Genomic DNA, 22092 nt, shown 5'->3' on the forward strand with positions numbered 1-22092 from the left:
CGGCGATTGGCTGCAGGGGGACCCTGAGTGCCCCCCTACCCAGGAGAACCAGTCACTGAGCCAGCAGGGTAAAGGGAGGGCCCCCCATTTTCAGCTGTAACCCAGCCGCACACTCAATTAATGGTGTGATAAGATGAGGAATAAGCCACAAAGTTATTCCATGAAAAATATGTAATAAGGGTCTTGTTACGTATTCATTTTAGGCAGCACTTAACTCCTGGGGTAGGGACAGACATTACACACAAACCAATTTAAGTGATCAGAAACTAGTTTAAACCTGGAACAGAATAGATGTTTTAGTGCACATAAACTAGTTTGAAAATGGCTGAAACCAGTTTGAGATGAACCTGGTTGAATGTAGTATCAGACTTAACTGATTTGGCCCAAACCAGTTTATGCAATGTCTGTCCCAGACCTCTTGGTGGTTTAATATAAACCAGAGACCCCCAGCACCCCCATGCTCTCTGGGCTGGGCAGGGCTTTCTGTTTCACAGAAGGGCTGGCCCCTTCCCTCTGCTCTGTGGCCAGGGCTCCGGCAGACATGCGCAGACACAGCAGGATCTGCCTGGCTTCCCTCTGCCCTATCCCCATCCCTGTTATTGCTTGCTGCTCAAGCAGGAATGCCCCCTCCCACCCTCCTGCTCATCTCCCACAGCAGGGACCCATGCCTCACAGACCCTAGGCATGTGCTATGTTATCTAATGTCAAGAGGTGTCTCTGCATGTCTGTGTCTCCATTTTCACTGGAATAGGCAGACAGAACAGTGACCACTTAGGGCTGTTTGGAGCTAATTAACAGGTCTGCTGGTAAGCTGTGTAAGAAGAGTTTGAAGTAATGGAGAGACACCATTGTTTTGCTGATGAGGTGATAAATACTATTATTAGCCCCCTGTTGTCTTGCTCCCCTGTCAGTTTGCTGCAAACAGCATAAAGAAGCAGGGAGGGAGATTGAAAAGCTCCATATCATCAACAGATGCATCCACTGCACACCCCTCCTTGCCTCAGAGTGTTAGCAGGGGTCTGGGGTCTGGCAACACTCCTGCCCCTTGAGCTGCAAGCAGGGAAAGGCCTATGATGGTGCAGGCAGACTTCCCTAATCAAAGTCCTGCTGGGGCTTGGCCATGCCCACCGCTTTGCTCAGCACTGTGCAAGGGTAGCTCAGCACTCTAGTGCCCCCCAGTTTTTAGCCTGAATGTCTGTGCAGTTGCAAACTGATTCAGTTTAGCCAGGTTAGACTAACCTGCAAAGATGGAATCAATTCAGGCTCAGGCTTTTTGAATGTCTATCCCTAGACCTGGAGTGTCTGTGCATTAACACCTGAAACTAGTTTTAAGCACACTTTAGGTGGGCAGGTTTATCTCTGATCTGTGTTACTCGTTTTATATTCTATTAAGGTGTGGCCACTCTCCACATATTAGCTACCCAAATTGTAATCCTCCAGCCTCCCAAAATGCTGTGTCCTCTCCCCACTCTTGTTCTGTGTGGAAAACATTTCACCCTCTGAACTCTAGTGTCGAGGGGGTGGTTCTGGCACCAAACCAACTTCCCCTTCTGCCCCCTAGGGTTATGACCTTGCAACCCCACGCAAACAGCCTGCAGAGCACAGGTTGCAGGGGCACGGTTGGATCTGGGAGTGAGGTCTAGTAGGGGTGGGGGAACAAAGTAGTTGGCTGGATTGGGTCCCCATGAGCAGGGCTTCCTTTTGGGGTAGGGGAAGTAGTTCCCCTAAAAATGCCTTTCCTTACCACTTCCACCTCTCAAACACCGCAGGCAGCATGACCAGCGCCCCCCACATCCTAATCCCAAATCCCATTTTATTAACATTTGAGACCTTACTTAATTTACTACTTCTTTATTTCTTTTTAAATGTGTTGCCTTTTCTTTTCTTTTTTTTTACTTTTTATTTTATCCTTCAGTGGCTGACTTGCTTCATTTCACACCCCCATCCCATTAACATTCTGCCTTCCAGCTTCATGTGTTTTTTCCCTGCAACCCATCTCTCATATTCCCCCACCTAGAGCAGGTATAGAGGCTTGCCCTTAGTTATGAGGCTTGTAGTGGCAATTCACAACTGTAGCTCCTAGTCAGGCCCCTGCTCACCAACCCTCTAGTAGCAAGTCACAGCTTTAAGGTGTAACTGCTCCAAACTGGAGCTAGCACTAACACTGATCAACATTTGATCAGCACAGTGTGTAACAAGGCCCTAACATTGTGTCTGGCTCCTATCACACTATTAATTAAACATGTAACCATGTAAGTCCCTGTGTTTGGGGGCCCTGCCAGCTGATGGGGCTCCCAGCCATGGGCAAACCATGTACTTGTGTTGCTGGGAGCATCATCAGATCCCATCATGCCTTTACTTGCATGTCTAGAGGGGCCCTGAGAGGCAGAGGTATTTAGGACTGTTTTGGGTTAATGGTGATTTTATAGGCAAGAGTCAAGTAATTTTCATCAAACTGTCTGATACCTACAATGCTAAACCAACGTTTAAGGTTTTCCCTACCCTTCCACACTCAGCTTCAGTAAGATCTGTTACCACTTGTTTTCTATCTAAAATCAGATTCTTGTAAACAGCAACAGGGCTTTTTGTACCTGCCCCTAAAGCAACTGGTGTTGGACATTACTGGAGACAGGATACAGGGCTAGATGAATACCAGGTCTGATCCCACATGGCAGTTCCTACTTGTTAAAATAAAATTCCATTTCCCCTGTGGTGGACCATTGATTACCAATGCATTGGACACTCTTGCATATGTAATTTTACTACACTTGCATCCACCTCCTTTCCTGTTTTAGTTCATATTCTTTCTCACTTTAGGTAGATGACCTGAAGGCCAAACTTGCAGCTCAAGAAATGGAGTTGAAACAGAAGAATGAAGATGCTGACAAATTGATACAAGTGGTAGGAGTGGAAACAGAGAAAGTGAGCAAGGAGAAAACCATCGCTGATGAGGAGGAGCAGAAGGTGGCACTGATAAACCAAGAGGTCAAACAGAAACAAAAAGATTGTGAGGAAGACCTGGCCAAGGCAGAACCAGCCCTTGCTGCTGCCCAGGCAGCTCTCAACACCCTTAATAAGGTATGGGAGAGACTCCAGAGGAATTCCAGTGTCTTACATTGCACAGGCACACACAGTTCAGTGTAGATTAGAGAAGATGTAGTAATGTAATGTCCCTCCTTTTGAGGTGACCTGTCATAGTGTACCAAGTGAGACATCTGGGGTAATCACGTGAGGGGTGATAACGCATTGGGACCCAAGTTCCCAAGTACCTCATCCCTCTTCTCCTGAACTATGTGCTGCTTGCCTGGGTAAATCCAGGATCGGAGCAAGGGATGTGTAGCCACACTCTTTTCAACTGCAGGGTGCCTGCATGTTTGAGACCTCACTGCATATGCACCAGATCACCAAAGAGGGGGTGACTGCACTTTCTTGCCATGATCCAAGATGCCAGTGAGCTCAGTGCTCTGCGATCACAAGCTGATCAATGCAGGGTCTGTCTGGAGCCAAGGGGGTGAGTGTTGACACTTGACATCTTCTCCTCCCCTCTTTTCCCCTGCCACTGAATTCATCATGGAAGCAAGAGGAAGAAAGGGAAGGGCAAACACTAGCAGCAGCACTCATCTCCTGACTTCCAGAGCCCTGTGAAAGTGTGGTCTCCAGCTAGACCCTGTGCTGACAGAGTTGTGAGCTCAAAGATCACAGCACATATGGAGCTCCCAGAAGGAGCTGCACTGATGTGCTGGTGAGCTCAGGGAGCTCACTGCACCTACAGCACACAAACAAAGAGGGGTGTGATGATGGCACTGCACACCCCTAGATCCATTCCTCGCTGTTCTGTGACTATTGACCATCTGATTGCATCCCCTGCCACCTAGTGTGACCTAGAGGAGTCTCAAAAGCTTATCTAAATTCTGTTCTGCTTATGGACTGTGGGAAGCAGAGACTAGCTGGAGCCATATGTTCTCTGTTAGCACCTTTTCTCTGCAATGGGCCTACTCAGTTGTGCTTCTCCCTCTGCCACGAGGAGTGGGAGCTCATTGGAATTTAAACAGTCCACCAGGACTTTTCTGCATGGGAAGGTTATTGTCCAGGGATCACCATTTCTCCTCCACAACCATGCATGCTGTAGGAGCAGTACAATGCAAACCAGCATAAGAAAAAACTGCCCTTGTTTTTGCATAAATGGAGTGGTGAGTTTAAATCTGGTAGAGGGTGTCAGGACTACATTTGAATGGACCAGGATTTGTAGAAGAAGGAGATAGGCCAGGCCATGGCCATCGTCTTCTTGCTGCAGAGCTTGCAAGATCTATCAGGAGTAAAGTCACAGAGAAGTGGGCAGAAGTGTGGTTGTCAAAAGCAGAGTAAAAACAGAGTGCAGGTATCGCTGCCAAATTCATTGCCTATCAGAAGTTTAGTGTGTCCTCAAGCAAAACACATACTTGCTATCTTTGTTGGAAGTACGATATGGCACTTGCCTATAAAATAACAGCAGAAATAAGACTCTAACATTAAGCACTGTACAACTTGTTATTAGTGCACTGCCTAGGAACTTTGTAGGATTGAGCCTGCAGGTCGTCTTCATAGGAGTTATGATGCAAATCAATAGCCATAATGGTAAGTGGATGTGACAGCTGCTTAGCTATCACATCAGTAATTGAACTCAGGATATTGAGTGGAAAGTGTAATATAGTCTTACCAGTGGGTCACTGGGGCACAGTATCCCAAAGTATTCTAGTCTTCCTTCCCCCTGCCCCCTCCAGGCAAGCTATTTTTATAACCATTTTTGCTTTTCTTTATGTTGTCTTTCTCTATTATTCTTTTGTGTTTTATGCATCTTGAGGCAAGCTGCTGACAAGATCAGATCTGAACTAGTTGTAATGCCTGTGACATTTCATGTAACTGAAAGATATTATTAACTCTTCCTGCTTTGCTTCCAGATTATTTCTGTGCAGGACTATAAACACCAAAAATGCCAGTTTGATCCAATTTATAATTTAGGTTTTCTTCAGTTCACTTAAAATAGGATTGTCAATGATCTAGCTCATGGAGCACCTTCATTCAGCATCCAGTGCTGCCTCTGGGTCTGTTTTAACCCATGTGCCACTGGGCATAGCACCTGGGATGTGCACTGCAGGCAGTGCCCTCTCTGGCTGGTCTTGGGTCTGTGCTACACTTGGTGGCTTCCCTGGCTAGTCTAGGACTGTAGCATGTAGTTCTCCCTGCTCCACCCAATCCAGGACTGTGCTATGTGCAGTGCACATCCCAGACTGATGGGGGTGGGAGAGGGTGCTATGTACAGCAGAGATCCTAGACTGCCTGGGGTGGGCACCGTGTGTAGAATGGATCCCAAACCAGCAAGAGCAGGTGTTCCAGAGCAGGTGCTGCAGGCACTGGATCTGGCATGGGATGGGGATGGAGACCAGAGGGGTCCATAGGCCCAATCTGGCCCATGTACCAGCTCCGTGCCACTCATCCATCCCATTGGGCCAAATGAGTTTGATGCCTCTGACTTAAAACACAACATTATAGCCAGAGTTTCAAATATTTATCACAGGAAAATTTCACACTAATCTCCAAAAATAGTCTTAGCAGATGTAGTAATACATGGCTCTTAGGAATGACACAAGTATGATATTTAACATTGAGTTTAGAGCTTCTGAATTAACTCATGCTTAAGCTCATAGACTACATAGTATATTAACTGGGATGGAAGGGCTAATACATGAATCCACTTGAGGTCTGCCATTCCTAGTCAGCATGGTGAAGAACCTTTCCAGATAACTGGTCTATGGCTGAAATGGTTGAACATGCATAATATCACCCACTGCTTTCTGCATCAAACTATTTGCAATGCCTGTATAATAAGGTACAGCCCAACATCACACAGATAGGTTTGTGTAAGTGAAGCCATGCACAGCCGTCTCCTGTCCTAGTTCAGCTTGCAATGTTAGGCATATGACTTTGATTGTTAAAGGTACTGGAATAATGGCTATATGTTTGATGTTTGTCACCATCCCATTGTTTACTCTTATTACAACTTCTAACCTGTCCTGTTACTGTCCATAACATATGTAGTACACTGAAAAGTTTGCTGACACAGCTATGTCATTGAAGAATGTTAATAAATCACCTTGCAACTGACTTAGCTAGGCTGGTCAAAACCCTAGTCTAGATGTGTTTACATCACCAAAAGAGGCCATTCTCCAGTATAGCATGTTGTGACTAGGGAACTGATTTGAGCTGTAGGGGGAAAACCACTCTTAGACTCTTATGTGTGTCTGCTAAGTGGATATTGAAATAGTTCTTCAGATAGCGTTATACTGGCCAGAAGCCCTTAGAATGGAAGCTTCTCGGGGCAGGTATTCCCTGTCTCCTACTGTGTATGCAAATTGTGCCCAGCACATTGTGCTGTTAATTCTGTCCATGCTTGTAACTTTCTTCATCCTACCTGTGTCTGCAGAGACAGAGTTAGCTTATTGCATTATATATAATTGAAACAAAACTTGCAAAATACATCCTTGTAGCACCCACACCATTCCTAATGTTGTCCAGACCTATGGGGCTGCTTCACCTTCTTCCAAAGCTGCTCTTGGTAATTAGATTTCCCCCCATAATTGGCTGAGTGAAATGAGGTCTAATGCTTGACTTGATGACATTTCTTTTGTTCTCCCATAATGCAGTGGCAGCACTGAGTAAAACAGTGGATGTTGGGGAAAAGTCTCATCCACTAGAAAATATGGACCCCCTTTAATAAAAGTAAAGGTATCTCTCTGCCCACCCACATACATGTTAGAAATGGTAGCATGACTGCCATTCTTGGGAGATTGTCTTCAGTCTGAACTAACTAAGGGAGGGTTTGTAGGAGGAAGTTTGGGCCTGGGGGAGTGGAGAATAGAGTGCGGATGAAAATGGGAACCTGGGGAATAAGGAGCAAAAATAAAGTTAGGAGGGAGCTACCTAGAGTAGAGGAAAGGAGCAGTGCTGGTTGGAGAAGTGAGGACACTGACTGGAAGATAGGGAAAAATAAAGGAGCCCAGAGAGTATGAGGGGAAAGGGGACTTGGCAGGAGATCAGGGACTTAGCATTTATGTGGGGGTCAAAGCAGGGACTCGGAAGTGGTTGTTGGGGATTGGTGGTGATAGGGGAAGCAGGGACATAAAAATGGAAGAACCGGGGACTTGGAAGCGGGGGCAAGGGAAACAGGAAAAAGAAATTAGGGCCCTAATAAGCAGGAGTGGAGGGGGAGTTGGGGAGGGAGGAAGCAGGGGCCCACAGAGAGATGAGAAGGGAGCTAGTAAGAGAAATCAAGGCACAGAGAGTGCATCTTCTCTGATTTCACCCTGGAAAGGGTAAGCTGCAATGAGGATGGGGTAATGGGATTAACATGGAGCTCAAGGCATATGTACGGGCAGGGGCCAGGCATTTGACAAAGGGACAAATAGGAATTACTCTGAGTCCCTGCCATAGGAGAGCAATTACAGCGGGGGGGTGGGGGCGGAGGGCAATGGTACAGAACAGGAGTGGACTGGAAGCATTCAGCCACACACCTAAATTAGTAAAGTTTGCAAAAAGTTTTCTGAACCAGAGGAGTGGGAAGGTGACAGAATGGGGAGAGAGGAATTCTGGTGAATGTGATGTATACAGCATAGGGCGCATCTACACATGCTGTTAATGTGATTGAATAAACTCCGGCACAGTTTTGGTAGAAAACTGGTAGAAAAAATAATAATAATAAAAAATGTTCAGCAAATGGATGAACATGACTTGCTGGGCAGGAATCAATATGGAGTGAGCAAACAGGGACAGCAAATAGGACAGTCTGCAAGCAGTTCACTGGGAGCAAGAGGAGAAAGGGGAAGAGGAGCCAGGCACCAAATCTAGCTTCTGGAAGGTAAGTGAGCCAGGGATGTCTGTGTGTTTGGCTTGATGAAAGTTTTTTTGGTTGGCTGTGCATTTGGGTATGTTTTCTGAGCATCTTGGAGTGCTGTTAGCCAAGCGATTTTACAGTTATTGCTGCCTGTATCTGACAAAAGCCCTAACAAGGGGGCAGAGCCAATCCAGGCCCAGGAGGAGTGGCCAAGGAATGAGCAACCAGGGACAGCAAACAGGAGAGTTTTCAGGCAGTTTACAGGTTAATTTGCGCCCTCCCCCCCTTTGAAGGGGAGCCTTTAAAGTTAGTTTTTTCTTTAATGAATTAAGCATAACTAACCTAGACATTCAGTATAAGTAGCTAAAACTCAGCAGTTATATCAGTACTTAAGTCTCTTGTTTAAATAGAGACCAGAGTGAATGGGGAGTTCATCAGGGAATTTGCCTGGAAATTCTCTCTCTCAACTTCTTTCACTGTAAGCTTGGTGAGAAGAAGCAGTGAAAAGGGAACTTTCTGGACCAAGAAGCAGCGAACAGGCTAGCTTACAGGAGAGTCTGCTAGGGAAGGTCTGTTTTGAGAGACAGGCAGCAGATTTAAAAGACCAAGAGAGAGGGCTGGAGGATATTGCAATGCCAGAACCACTGCCACTCCCACTCTTCCTCTCCTTGTACCTGGTGAGGTTTCTGTCCAGGCAGGACTGCTCACCTTTGAGGCTTCCATCCAGGTCCTGGTTTGGGGCTGTGGGGACGGTGGCTTGCAGGTTCCTTCTAGTGACAGCCAGGTGGAGGAGTGCCTGTGATGTGAGTGGTGCCTTCTGGTGGCATCCCTCAGGGAACAGGCAAGAGAATTACAGGAGGAGGTGGTGAGGCTGTGAAGCATCCTCAGTCATGAGTTCATCAATTTGATGCTGGAGGAGACCTCTAGGACTGTGGAGGAAGCAGTCAGAGGTGGTGCTAGAGAAGGAAGAGGCAGGCACTGTCAAGAAGGTTGAAGCTGGAAGCTTGTGACCTCTGGCAGCAAACAAGTCTTCATTCCCACCTGCAGTAGTTCACCTGGAGAAGAGAGATGGAACCCTAGTGACAAGGAAACAGGAGCACATTCTATCAGTGAAAGAGGTCAGGCCAGGCCTCCCCAAGATTGGGAGGACTGCAACTACTGCCACTAAGAGGAAGTGATGCAGGGTGGTGGTTGGTGACTCCTTTCTGCAGGGAATGGAGGCATTCATCTGCAGGCCTGACCTGTTGTCTACAGCTTGCCCAGAACCTAGATCTGAGATGTCATGAAAGGATTACCAAGACTCACCTGGCCCTCTGATTATGGGATCCACCTGACAAAGAGGGAAGAGTATCTTTGCAGACAGGTTTGCTAACCTAGTGAGGAAGGCTTTAAACTAGGTTTGCCAGGGGATGAAGACAAAAGCCCTGAGGTAAGCGGAGAAGTGGGTGACCTGGAAGAAGCACAAGCAAGAGGAACAACAGGGGAGGTACTCTTGTTCTTCCTGGGAAAGTAGAACAATTGGCTAGTTACCTCAGATGTCTGTACAAGAATGCATGGAGCCTGGGAAACAAGGAAGAATTGGAAGTCTTCACACAGTCATGAAACTATGGTGTGATTGGAATGATAGAGACTTGGTGGGATAGCTCACATGACTGGAGTACTCTCGTGGTTGGGTATAAGCTGTTTAGGAAGGGTAGGCAGGGGAGGAGAGGAGAAGGAATTGCTCTTTATGTAAAAGAGCTGTGTGATTGCTCAGAGCTCCAGTATGAAACTGGAAAAAGGCCTCTTGAAAAACCTCTGGGTTAAGGTCAGAGGGGAGAGCAACAAGGGTGTCTGCATAGACCACCAAACCAGGAGAATGAGGTGGATGAGGCCTTCCTCAAATAGCTAGAGGAGGTTTTCAGAACACAGTTCTGTGGCCCTAGTTCACAGTGGGACTTCAATCACCCTGACATCTGCTGGGAGATCAATAGCGCAATTCACAAGTAATCCAATAAGTTTTTGGACAGTGTTGAGGAAAACTTCCGGTACAAGGGCTGGAGAGGCCAACTAGGGGCTGTGTTGTTCTTGACCTGCTGCTCACAAATGGGAAAAAATTGGTGGGGAATGTAGAAATGAATGGAAACTTGGGCAGCAGCAAAATACTGAACCTGGATTTCAGAAAAGCAGACTTGGTCTCACTCTGGAAACTGATGGGCAGGATCCTCTGGGAAGTCAGTCTGAGAGGGAAAGGAGTCCCAGAGACCTGGCTGTACTTTAAAAAAAACCTTAGTGAAGGTGCAGGAATTAATCATTCTGATGCGCAGACTTAAAATTTTAAGATTTTTCAAAAATAATGTTGGACCATTTCTTTGTCTTGTCATTTTAAAGAATTTAGGTCATACCTGCTTCACATTTCCAAGTGTTCTTTGAAGTCAGAAGACATAGAAACTTAGAGTGAAATCCTTTTCTACTTTCACATGACAATGGTCATTTATGTAGTTGTGTAAGTGTAACTTATGGTACATGTGCAGAGGTTAGATTCTTTTTGCACTTGTGCAGCTACATTTGATTTGTACTTCCCTTCTGAGTATGCTCACAAGGCCAAGTAGACTCTGGGGCAGAATAGAATCATCTAGGTATGTGTGTAATATTGTACAAGTACTGAAATTTTGGTTGCGAAAAAACCACAGCTAGTGAGTGTTTGACAGTGGACAGTAAGGCTGTGTGAAACAGCACCATTTCATTTCAACTTCTGTTTCAACATTTTGAAGGGACAGTGTTTCATTTCATTTAGTTTTGAAGCACTGTTCCATTTTGTTTCATTGAAACTGTTTCAATGTTTTGCATATAGGCTATAACGGGGAATCATGGAAATGCTTAATAATTTGTCATTTCTTGCCTGATTTGGATGAAAATTGCAGGGATGGTAGCCCCTTCTGAGGGCATGAAGCCTGCCATGTTTCATAGGTGCAGAGGTTTCCGGGAAACTGCACCTCAAACTGTTCAAAGCAAAACTAGTAACACTTGCCAGCAGTGGCAGCCTGCCTGCTGTCATCTGGCATGCAGATTCAGGGGCCTGCACCCCCAAGAGGAGTCTGGCATAGTTCCACAGCCCTCCTGAGGGTGCGGACCCCCAGATCTGCACACTGGATGACAGGAGTGGTGCTCTGGATTTGTGTGCAGGGTGGGGTGGTGCCCACTCTATTCAGTGTTGCTTCAAAGCTGCTCTCTAAGATTGATAAATCAGGAGCCTGACTCCATTAGTAGCTAAGTAAAAGGAAAACCTGTTCATTTTACTCTAACAACCTTGTTTTTCCTTTTCAGAACAATCTGACAGAACTGAAATCATTTGGGTCACCACCTTCAGCTGTCAGCAATGTCACTGCTGCTGTAATGGTGCTCATGGCCCCAGGTGGAAAAGTTCCCAAAGACAGAAGCTGGAAAGCAGCTAAGATTACCATGGCCAAAGTAGATAGTTTCTTGGATGCCTTAGTCAACTTTAATAAGGAGAATATACATGAGAACTGTCTCAGAGCACTTCAACCATATCTACAGGATCCCGAATTTAACCCTGAGCTTGTGACAACCAAGTCTTATGCTGCTGCTGGTCTCTGTTCTTGGGTTATAAATATTGTGAGGTTCTATGAGGTGTACTGCGATGTGGAGCCGAAGCGACAGGCTCTGAACAAAGCCAATGCAGAACTAGCTGCTGCACAGGAGAAGCTGGCTAACATCAAAGCCAAAATTGCTGTAAGTTTAGAACAAATTTTAAAAGTGTGACGTGCATATTCATCAGCTATAGCTGTCATGTAGTTCCCTCCCAAGGAAGAAATGCTTAGTACTTAACAGCACTTCTTTACAATTCTGTATATTTTTGAAAGAATGTATTTAAGGACTTGGCAGATTTAAGTCTTTTTTCCTACTTTCATTTTTTTTTCTGCACTCTAATATTCTATCTCTTTTGTTCTATTCTTGGCTATTTCTTCATGCAAAGGTTCAGGATCTGATTCTCATTATTCCCTATCAAAATTGTTCTCTAGAATGAGTTTGGGATTTCCACATTCGCCATGCACTGTTAAAATTTAACACAAGCCAAAATATATTTTGCATATACTACATATGTATAATCAACAGAAAATGAGTTCTAGAAAGTTTTAAAACATACTAGAATTGATTTTTTTTTTTTTTTTTTTTTCCTGTTCACCAAACATACAACCCATGTACTTGTGATATTTTGCAGAAAGCCAATTCCACTTTAACTGGACACAAATGATCTGTCAAATCAGGTGGCCCTACTGACATATCTGATACACCATTCCCTATTTAAATTTGTGCAAGAACAGGAACATTAATGGGGGGGAAAATGTTTTGATTAAAAGTAGGTTTCAGTGGAGAATAGCCACCCACTTAAAAATATACTTTCATTAAAAAGGCCATACGTAACATCCCACTAACTGAAAAGTCTGGAAATAAACAGAGAAGTTAAGTTACATCCAGCTAATTCCCTATTGCCACATAATCTCAGTTGTTCTCACCTCACTCAATCTAAACAAACCTATATATTGGCAGATTTTAGAGGACAAAATGAATATCAGAATATTCTTGGGCAATCATAAAATGCAATTCTTACTCAAAGGACCTTTCTCCAATCTTTTCTAATATTGCAATTAATAAGGAAACAAAACCAAACAAATTGTGCATGTGCTGGCTGCAAACTTTCAAGGTGCATCAAGCCATACTATACCACAATGGACATGTTTCATAAAACCAGACAGGAGAGTGCAGTTATTCTACTGAATTAATAAAAATACTCTATTCTACCAAATCATCACACTGTTGGAAAATACATAATACTCTTAACATAACCATGCATCTTAAAAAATTGCTATACACGTTTATTTACAAATGTATAAAATCTACAAATATATTCAGTCACCCATCTCTATTTTCATAGAAGCACCCATAAGGCTGGATAGTGATAGAGATTGCTTTAGAGGCATTTATCTTTCAATACTCATACCTTAAAAGTAATATATAAGAGTGGAGAAATGTTGGGATCTCTTAAGCATTCTTATTTCCAGAACTTCTAATATTGGCATTAGTTTTTAAAGAGGTAAGATACTTTAAAGAAAGTGGAAATCTTTCAAAACATTGCCTATATTTCACTGAAACACAATTTCAACAATAACTTCTTAAAATTATTATTTGTGTACGTATAATGCTATACTATTCGATTTGTACTGTACTAATACATGTACAAATATTGTATGTCTTCATTAACTAATATTTTTCATCAGATTTTTAACCAGCATAAACTGGTATACTCTATTGACTTTTGTGGAACTATACTGCTTTATACTTGCTGAGACTCTGATCCTAAAATTGTAATATGCAGCCATTATTTTTAACTGTAGGTGCCCAATACTATATACTAAATTCTTGTTTATCCTATTTGCTTCAATGACAGATTGGGCTGTAAAGAATTTCTGGAAATTACACAAATACATGTACAGATGTATGCAAGGGGCAGCATCCTATTTGTCATTGTACACCTAAATGACTGTTTTCTAGACACATAGGTGGGATTTTTTTTGCCACTTTTTATATAGATTGCAATTCTATCCCCCTGCAGTGTGGATGTGTAAGCATGCACATGAACTGAGTTGGTACATAGGCACTCACACATTAGTTGGGCATGTATGCAGCTCTTTTAGTACTTACTAGAGTGTATAGCACAGAAAAGCTAAGTTGATTCCTTACATGTTTTAGTCCAGAGAACTGCTTGGTTAAGGCATTTGCCCAGGAACCCCCTCACCTAGGTTCCAGGCACCCCCTCACCTAGAGAAGATTTGATCTGCACCCCTCTAATGATCTAGCACAACACTTGTATCAACAGACCACAGGTTAGGTTTTAGCCAGTCCTTATTCAACACTCCTTTCAAAGCTGTTCCACTGTACTTTGCATTTAACAGTTGTTGGACAAAGTGGATGGACAGTCGTTCAGTGCAGAAGTTTCAACCCATTGGCAGCAAGAAGGCACACTCATCTCTCTCTGTCACTCTCCAGCTTTGGCCTTTTCCTCCTAGCCAGAAATATCTCCTGTTTTTGGCTGCCCAAGGGGCCAGGTTTTAAAGGAGGGATGGAGAAAGTTCTGGATTATGCCTAACCTGGGCCATGATGGTTAGAGCCTGTTGCTGGGGAGTCAGAGAGATGTGAGTTCAAGCACCCTCCAAGTGAGGAGGGACCTGGACCTCTAGTACCTATCTTCTAGAGGAAGTGTTCCAGCCCTTCAGCTTCTAGGGCTAAAACATGAGATGGTCCTGTTCTTCCTTTTCCTGGGACTTACCCTGGTATTCCCTTATGTCAAGCTCATCTCCTACAGCCAGAATGATTTCTTGGGGCTATGAGCTGGAGAAATATATAAAAAATACCTTGAGGACTTGTCCACTAGGATGGCAATAGTACTAGGAAATTGTTTGTTAATTAATCCTCAACCATAATCCAAGACCTAAGCCATCATTGTTAATCTACCTGTCACCCCCTTTTTTCTGTTCAAAATCAAGCCATGGCAGTGCCTGAGATAAATAGCCTTTCCACTATTCTGACATCAGCCCCTTGCAAATTATATGGCATACCATGCACATCTGTGGTCTGTAGCATGCTGTCCCTTCCATTCTGTCTCATTTTGTACCAGGTAGTTTTTCAAGGGTATCATCCAGTGTCCATGCAAGTCAGAGGACAGTGATCTAAACAGGAATTGGATTGCATCCTAGTTGACATGCAAGGTGCTGAGATTTCACAAGCTGAGACCTTAATGTAAGTAGTCTTTCTGCAGGGCTGAAGATCTTCCCTGCCATTCCACAAGACAATCAGAATAGCAGTAAACCAGACTAGAATTTGACATGCAGAGAAGAAAAGTTGTTGTTAAGTCTTATATTTTAAAAAGGTTTTGCTTAATGTTGTTGTAATTTTTCATAAACAGCACCTTAATGAAAACCTGGCAAAACTCACAGCCAAATTTGAGAAGGCTACATCAGACAAACTTAAATGCCAAGAAGAAGCTGAAGCTACTGCATGTACCATCTCTCTTGCAAATCGACTAGTAAGTATCAACAGGTAGAATTTTAATTATATAAATGAAATTTGTCAGGTACCATCAGGATGCAAACTATGTGAACACAGGGCATTTTATTTTCTAAATGTTTAGACTACATTATATTTTCTCCATTGCAACAATTTTACAGTACTTCCATATGAAAGCTGCATCTCTTACCCTAATCCTTCATGGATACCTAGTCATGTTCTGTGTATATTTGTACATAATATACTTTATATACACAACTATAGATGCCCAACTCTGATACCTTTCATTATTTACTTTTCTGATCAAGTAAAGATCAGTCAAAACTATGTCCTAAAGACAAGACCTTACTAACACCAGAGATTATTAGACAACGGATAGATTTGTGGCTACATGTTATAATAAATAATGTATTAAAGCATTTTTGCACTTCTTTCAATATTTGAAATTACTGAAAAATAATTATAAATATATAAAGAACAGCACTAAAGTGCTGAGAGTATTAGATGGACCCATTATTCTAGTATGAATCCTTCACGATTAATATTATCTGTGAGATTTATTTTTACATGTCCCCTATGTAAAAATACAGTCATCCCTGTTTTACAGGTAAATAGATAGAGATCCAGATTTCTGAACAGATAGAGATCCAGATTTCTAAATATAATTAGGCATCTCCTTCCATAAATTGCCAAGAGGACTGAAGCTCCTAAATATCTGTAATATTTCTGGGGCAGAACAGTAAAGATTTTTAACAATATATTTCAAGAATTCCCAAATGTATATATTACAAATGAGATCAGTAACTCCAATTCACTTGTTCCTGGGTGCCTCTTACTCTACCCGTCTTTTTTGGAAAAGACAGTATAGACTAAGAGGCCTTGCAGCCTGCCTAGAAGTTCAATACAGTCTGAGTGCATCTAACTGAAGGAGTAGCTTCAGTTGGAGGCCTTCCTAAGAGATTTTTTTTGCTTCCAGAAGATGGACATATAGGGACTGTCATTTTTAGCCTCTTGGTCTATAATTGGTACCTCTTTCCATACAATCTCTGATTCTGACACAATATTCTGGGAATATAAACATCCAGATCTCAACCCTACTTTGTTACTTAAATGCAACTCATATTGACTTCAAAGGAGTTCCACCCATGTGATTGGGAACAGAAACTGAATAGAGAATAGGACCGTGAGCAAAAGCTTTGAGGTCATATAAAAATACACCCCACTAAACTACTTTAATTGACATTTTGGACTGAAATGCAAAACAAGGAATGAAGAGAATGCAATAGATTTTAACATGTCTTCATTTTAGTAACAAGTCGCCTAAAAATTAATCAGATTGCCTTGGATAAGAAGTATCTGCTACATTAATCTCAAATTGGCTGAAGAATCAAGAATGAAGGGTAAAAATAAACTACCACATTCTGAGTTATGGAAAATATGTGCTAGGGGTACAGAGGGATCTATATTGGGTCTGGTCTTAATTAATTTCATGTTAATGATCTGGAAGACAAGGAAAGCAACATATTAATGGTGTTTTCAGGAATTCTCCACTTAACAGAGAAAAATCATATAAAGAGCCCTAAAGGAATTAGGAAAATGGACAGGAAATGGATCCAGTCTATAAAAATGAAAAGTGTAAGTAGGACAAAATCATGCCAAATACAGACACTCTATTTAGTACAGAGTTTGCAAGAAATCAGTGTTAGGGGTCAGGATGAGATGTATATTTTCAAAGCAGGATCATAGGAAAAGTGAATATAAATGTAGGCTACAAACCAAACATCCCCATATGCTAGCATGCAAAAAACGTAAGATTGTCTTAAAAATAGGGCTGCCAAACAATTTAAAATTTTAATCATGATTAGTTGCACAATTAAAAATATTAGTCGCAGTTCATCACAATTTTAATCACACTGCAAAAAACTCAAAATTATGCACAGAGAAACTCACAATTCTGCAAAATTATGCAGGTACTTTGTATGGTTGTGGGATGGGAGTGGGGCATGTGTGTGTAAGGAGGTATTTGTGAAGGTGTTGGGGGGCTGTGTGTATGTGTAGGGTTTGGAGCTGAGGGAGGGGGATTCCTACATACCCTGGCAGGATACTTGTATTGTGGGTCAAGAGTGAGGGGAAGCAGCAGGGCTGGGGGGGGGCTGTGGCTTAGAAGCCTGGAACAGCCAGACACACACATACCACCCCCCACCCCCCACAGACGCACCCACAGACACCACTCAGCAGGTAAGTCTGTGGCGGGTGAGGGAAGGGATGGTGGAGGCAGATAGAGTCCCCTCCTGTGAGGGAGGGATTGGGGCAGAGGCAGGTGTAGGGGCTGGAGTGAATGGGGCCCCGGGGCTGAGGCAAATCATAGGACAGAGCTGCAGGCGGTTTGTCCAGGGGTGTGGAGAGGCTTCCACCACTGTGCACACCCTAGAGGAGGCATGGGGGGTACATCCCCCCTGGATTTGTGTGCGTGGCAGAGGCAAGCTGCCACTGTGTGCTGGTTTCTGTGCCCTGCTGCTGTTGCCCTGGGAGCTGCATGATGCGCCTCCCGCTAGTGGGCAGGCAGGGGACACGGTGTAGCCAGGATGTGGCTCCTGAGCCAAAGGCAGAGGAGCACAGAGTCCCAGACTACAGCAGCAGCAGCCTGCCCCTGCCCTGAGCACAAATCTGGGGGGCACATACTCCCCCATGCCTCTTCCAGGGAGTGTGCAGTAATGAGAGCCTCCCTGGATGAGCTGCCACAGTTCCATCCCACAACCAGCCCCAGCCCCAGGGTCCCATTCACTCCCTGCCCCTGCCACATTAAAAAAAATTAAAGTGAAAAAAATTAACATGTTAATTGCCTGCGTTAACCACAATTAATCAACAAGCCTACTTAAAAATTGAGATTTTCTTTTAAGCCAGGAGTGTAAAACTCATCTGGCCTTGTGGGCCAGATAAGGGTGGTCGATCAGAAGAATGGTGTGTGGCTGGCCCCACAGGCCAGACTGGGTCTGTGGATCAGTCCCCACCCCGCCTTCTAGGGGAGTGAAGGCCTCCTGTTGGATAAAGATAGATTAGAGAAAGTCCAGGAAAACATATTGTCAGGGCAGTCTTTCAGTAAATGGGAGAAACAGCTGGCAAAATGATCTAAAATGTATTTTCCTGTTTAATTTTATATTTGAAATTCTAGGTTGGAGGACTTGCCTCTGAAAATGTGAGATGGGCAGAAGCCGTGAAAGGTTTCAAACAGCAACACAGTACACTGTGTGGAGACGTCTTGCTAACCACAGCATTTGTCTCTTACTTGGGCTACTTTACAAAGAAATACAGACAAGACCTGATGGATAGAATCTGGAGACCGTACTTGTGCCAGCTAAAAGTAAGTGTCTTTTACTTAGTTGTGTCTATTCATTAGTTGTTACTAAGCATACATTCTTAGTTTCATAGATGTTTGGGTCAGAAGGGACCTCAGCAGATCATTGAGTCTGACCCCCAGCCCTGGGCAGAAAGAGCGCTGGGGTCAGATGACCCCAGCCAGGTGGATGTCTAGCTTCCTCTTAAAGCCCCACAAGGTAGGGGAGGGCACCACCTCCCTTGGAAGCCCATTCAAGATTCTGGCAACCCTTACTGTAGAGAAGTTCTTCCAGATGTCTAACCTAAATCTGCTGTCCATCAGTTTGTGGCCGTTGTTCCTAGTTACTCCAGGGGGTGCCCTGGTAAGCAGAGCATCCCATATTCCTTGCGGCAACAAGATCACCTCTCAGACTTCTCTTGCAGAGACTAAAGAGATCCAGGGCCTTCAGTCTTTCCTTGTAGAGGTTTACCTGCAGGCCCCTAACCATATGAGTGGCCTTTCTCTGAACCCTCTCAAGGTTGTCCACATCCCTCTTGAAGTGTGGAGCCCAAAATTGGACTCAGTACTCCAACTGAAGCCTGACCAATGCCGCATAGAGGGGAAGTATCACCTCCCTGGATCTGTTTGTGATGCACGCGCTAATACATGATAAAGTGTGGTTAGCTTTACTGATTGCTTCATCACATTGACAACTCACATTTATCTTGGTGTCAGCACTGACTCCAAGATGCTTTTTTGGTGATGTGCTGCTGAGAAGCTCCTCCCGTAGCCTGTAAACATGCTGGTAATTCCTTCTCCCTAGGTGCAGCACCTTGCACTTATCCTTGTTGAACTGCATCCTATTCTGTTCTGCCCACTTTTCCAACCTGTCCAGATCTGCCTGGATTTGTTCCCTACCCTCTGGTGTGTTAACTTTACCCCATAATTTGGTATCATCTGCAAATTTGGACAGAGTGCTTTCCATGCTGTCCTCCAAGTCATTGATGAAGACATTGAACAGCACAGGTCCAAGGACCAATCTCTGTGGGACTTCATGGTCCACATCTTTCCAGGTCGATACCGACCCATCCACCACCACTCTCTGGGTACGACCTCTAAGCCAATTTGTCACCCACCTGACCATGTAATCATCTGCTTCTGACAGTCAGTGAATCTGGTGGCAGTCTACTATGTTTTTTGCCAGAAACTGGAGTGAGGAAGCAGTATATAGTCATACTGCCTCAGGAGCATCCAGGCAACCTTCCTTCATTCCCACCTTGCTCTGCTGCAATATAAACCGTGCTCTTTCTCACTGGGGCTGATTCTCCCTCTTTAGCCTAATCTCTTATTTATAAAAGTTACCTGATTTGCTAAGATTCTGAGATTCTGTGGCATCCTTAAATTTTACCAGCAACTAGGACTATTCTGGACTTAATGACTAGGCCCAGTCTTGTAGAATTTTGGCTAAGAGACCCTGGATATGTCTATATGAGGCGCTTTACTCGAGACTAGTGAAAATTACTATGCAGTAAGCATCGCCATTTACACGCACAGTAAATTGCTCTACTCATGAGTAAATTTGCTACTTGTAAATACAAGTAACAAATTTACTTGCAATTAGTTACTGTGCAGAAGTGCGCGTGTAGATGCTGACTGGAAGCAGAAGCCCCACCACCAGCAGCCCAGTCCCAGAACCCCGGGGCAGATGGCTCTTTGCCTACCCCAGCCCCTGGCACTTAAAAGCCTGTGCAGATTCTGGGGCTCTGGGTCACCTTCATCCAGTTTCTGGCCACTGCGTTACACAGTGGAAGCCCCACAGCAAGTGCAGCAATCAGCCTACACCCCAGCGCTGCTGCCTGGCACTGCCTTACCATGCAGCTTCCAGGCCTATGCCATACGCCTGTGCTGAGTGCTGCAGACACCTGCCAGGCACGCCAGGACCCTAGGACACCTGCAGCCAGTCTCTGGCCACCAGGTTCCAATCCATCTGGCCCCAGGCTACCCATAGCAGCCTGCCTGTACCTTGCTACTGGTGCCTGGCACACCCTCGCCATGCACCTGCCTGTCCCACACCATGCCCCCTGGTCTGGGTGGTGCAGGAACATGCTGAGTCCCACCAGAATCAGGAGTCATGCAGAGGCCTAGCAAGCTGTTGAGGGATCCACACTGGCATCCTTTCCAATGCCATATGCTGCCTCCCAGGGCCCCATCTGGTCCCAGGAAGAGACTTCAGACCTCTTTGCACTGTGGGGAAAAGGCTGAGGTCCTCAGCTGGTTTACATGGAGCGGTAACTGCAACATACACATGTACAAGAGCCTGTCAAGCCACATGTGGGACTGTGGGCATGACCAGTCAGCACACCAATGCTGCATAAAAGTCAAGGCCTTGCAGGTACAGTGGGACACCATTACTGACCACAACTGCTGGTCAGAGACTGCCTGCAAGTCCATGCCCTTTATGCAGCAGTTGGATGACATCCTTATGCCCTGGGACCCTTGCCTGAACCGTGCCATCTATTTGAACACAAGTGGCCTGCCTGAGCCTTCTCTGAAGCCTGGGAGCCATGGTGATGTGTCACTGGCGAAGGGCCCCTCGGCCCTCCAGGAGCTTGTTCCAGTGCATTCCCTGCCTTTGGCTTCCTTCAACAGCTCTGGGAACCTGGGTCAGTGCCTGCCCTACCAGCTCAATGTGTTCAGCCCTACCCAGGAGGCCAGGTTGGCCATGGCACTGCTGGCCACCAGCAGCTCCAGCTTCTCCCTGGAGGGAGCTCCTGCCCAGCCACCTGCATGCTGCACCTCTTCACCCTAGGATACTGCCAAGAGGCATGTCTTTGCTGTGAGCAGGGACCAACTCGGGCTGCCAGGCATGCCTGCTACACCCACCTAGTAAGCCCTTCACTGAAGGGAGGGCCCTCCCTGCCCCTGGCCCTGCCCTCCCTCTCCACCTAGCCTGCCCATACTCCCCCTGGCTCCTGGAACCCTCCTCATAGCATGCAGGGAGGTGGGAGACAATGCAAAACTTTACTGAGTAGCCTGTGCCCCCACACCTCGGTGGGCATGGGCCTCTTACATGCCGAGGAATGCATTGATGCTGGTGGTGATGTTTTCCTTGGCTGCAGGGGGCAAGGACTTGTAGTGCAGCCCCAGGTAGCCCTCCAGGTGGTAGTGGAAGTTGTGGGGCAGGGCAGGCTTGCCATCTGTACCATCAAAACTCAGGGTCCCATGCCAGGTTTACAGGTGTGCCTGGGACACCATGGCAATCATCAGCAGCGGCATGTTGTGGGTCAGGCACCCCTAAGCCTGTGCAAACAGCTCCTCACACCATGCCTGGCACACTTGTAGCTGGGGCATGCTTGGGGCATAGAGTGGGCGTGCGGCAGGGTTGGCCCCAGGGCACCTCCCCAGAGACACCCGATGGGGGTGGGGGGGCACCAGCAGCTCTGCATCCCAGTTGGCTGAGAGCCCCTTGAGCCCTCTGCCTGGGTGCCATGGGCTGGGTGGCAACACAGGAGACAGGCTGGCCTGCAGGAGGAAAAGGGGAGGAATGGCTCTGGAGCCATGGCAGCCCTAACCACAACCCTAACCCTGACCCCTTCCTTCCCAACAGACTTACCAGCCCGACCTGTTCTCCACACTGCAGGGCTGCATATCAGATCGGTAATTAGCCAATATGGCTTGTTAAAAAATAAATACATACATATATAAATAAAACTCGGACATTGGTTTTGGCCCAGAAAATCTCTATTGGTGCACCCCTACAATGTAGTCTCCCTGGGAAATTTTCTATAAATTGGTTTTACATTGTTTAAAACAATGAAAAATGACACTGCTGCTATCCAGAACT

At 45.2% G+C, this 22092-nt stretch overlaps 1 protein-coding gene across 1 annotated transcript in view; it reads left to right on the forward strand.

Moving 5' to 3' along the window:
* The window catches only part of DNAH9 (dynein axonemal heavy chain 9), a 609139-nt gene that overhangs the window by 385522 nt on the left and 201525 nt on the right, over positions 1–22092 (forward strand). Inside the window, exons 47-50 of the mRNA XM_019501495.1 lie at positions 2818–3078; positions 11174–11599; positions 14832–14951; positions 18105–18293. Of these exons, the coding sequence (XP_019357040.1) occupies positions 2818–3078; positions 11174–11599; positions 14832–14951; positions 18105–18293 (996 nt within the window). The remainder of the gene's footprint in view (positions 1–2817; positions 3079–11173; positions 11600–14831; positions 14952–18104; positions 18294–22092) is intronic.

The sequence above is a fragment of the Gavialis gangeticus genome, unplaced genomic scaffold (assembly GCF_001723915.1).
Source record: "Gavialis gangeticus isolate Ggan-Ray unplaced genomic scaffold, GavGan_comp1, whole genome shotgun sequence".
NCBI classification, from domain to species: domain Eukaryota; kingdom Metazoa; phylum Chordata; order Crocodylia; family Gavialidae; genus Gavialis; species Gavialis gangeticus.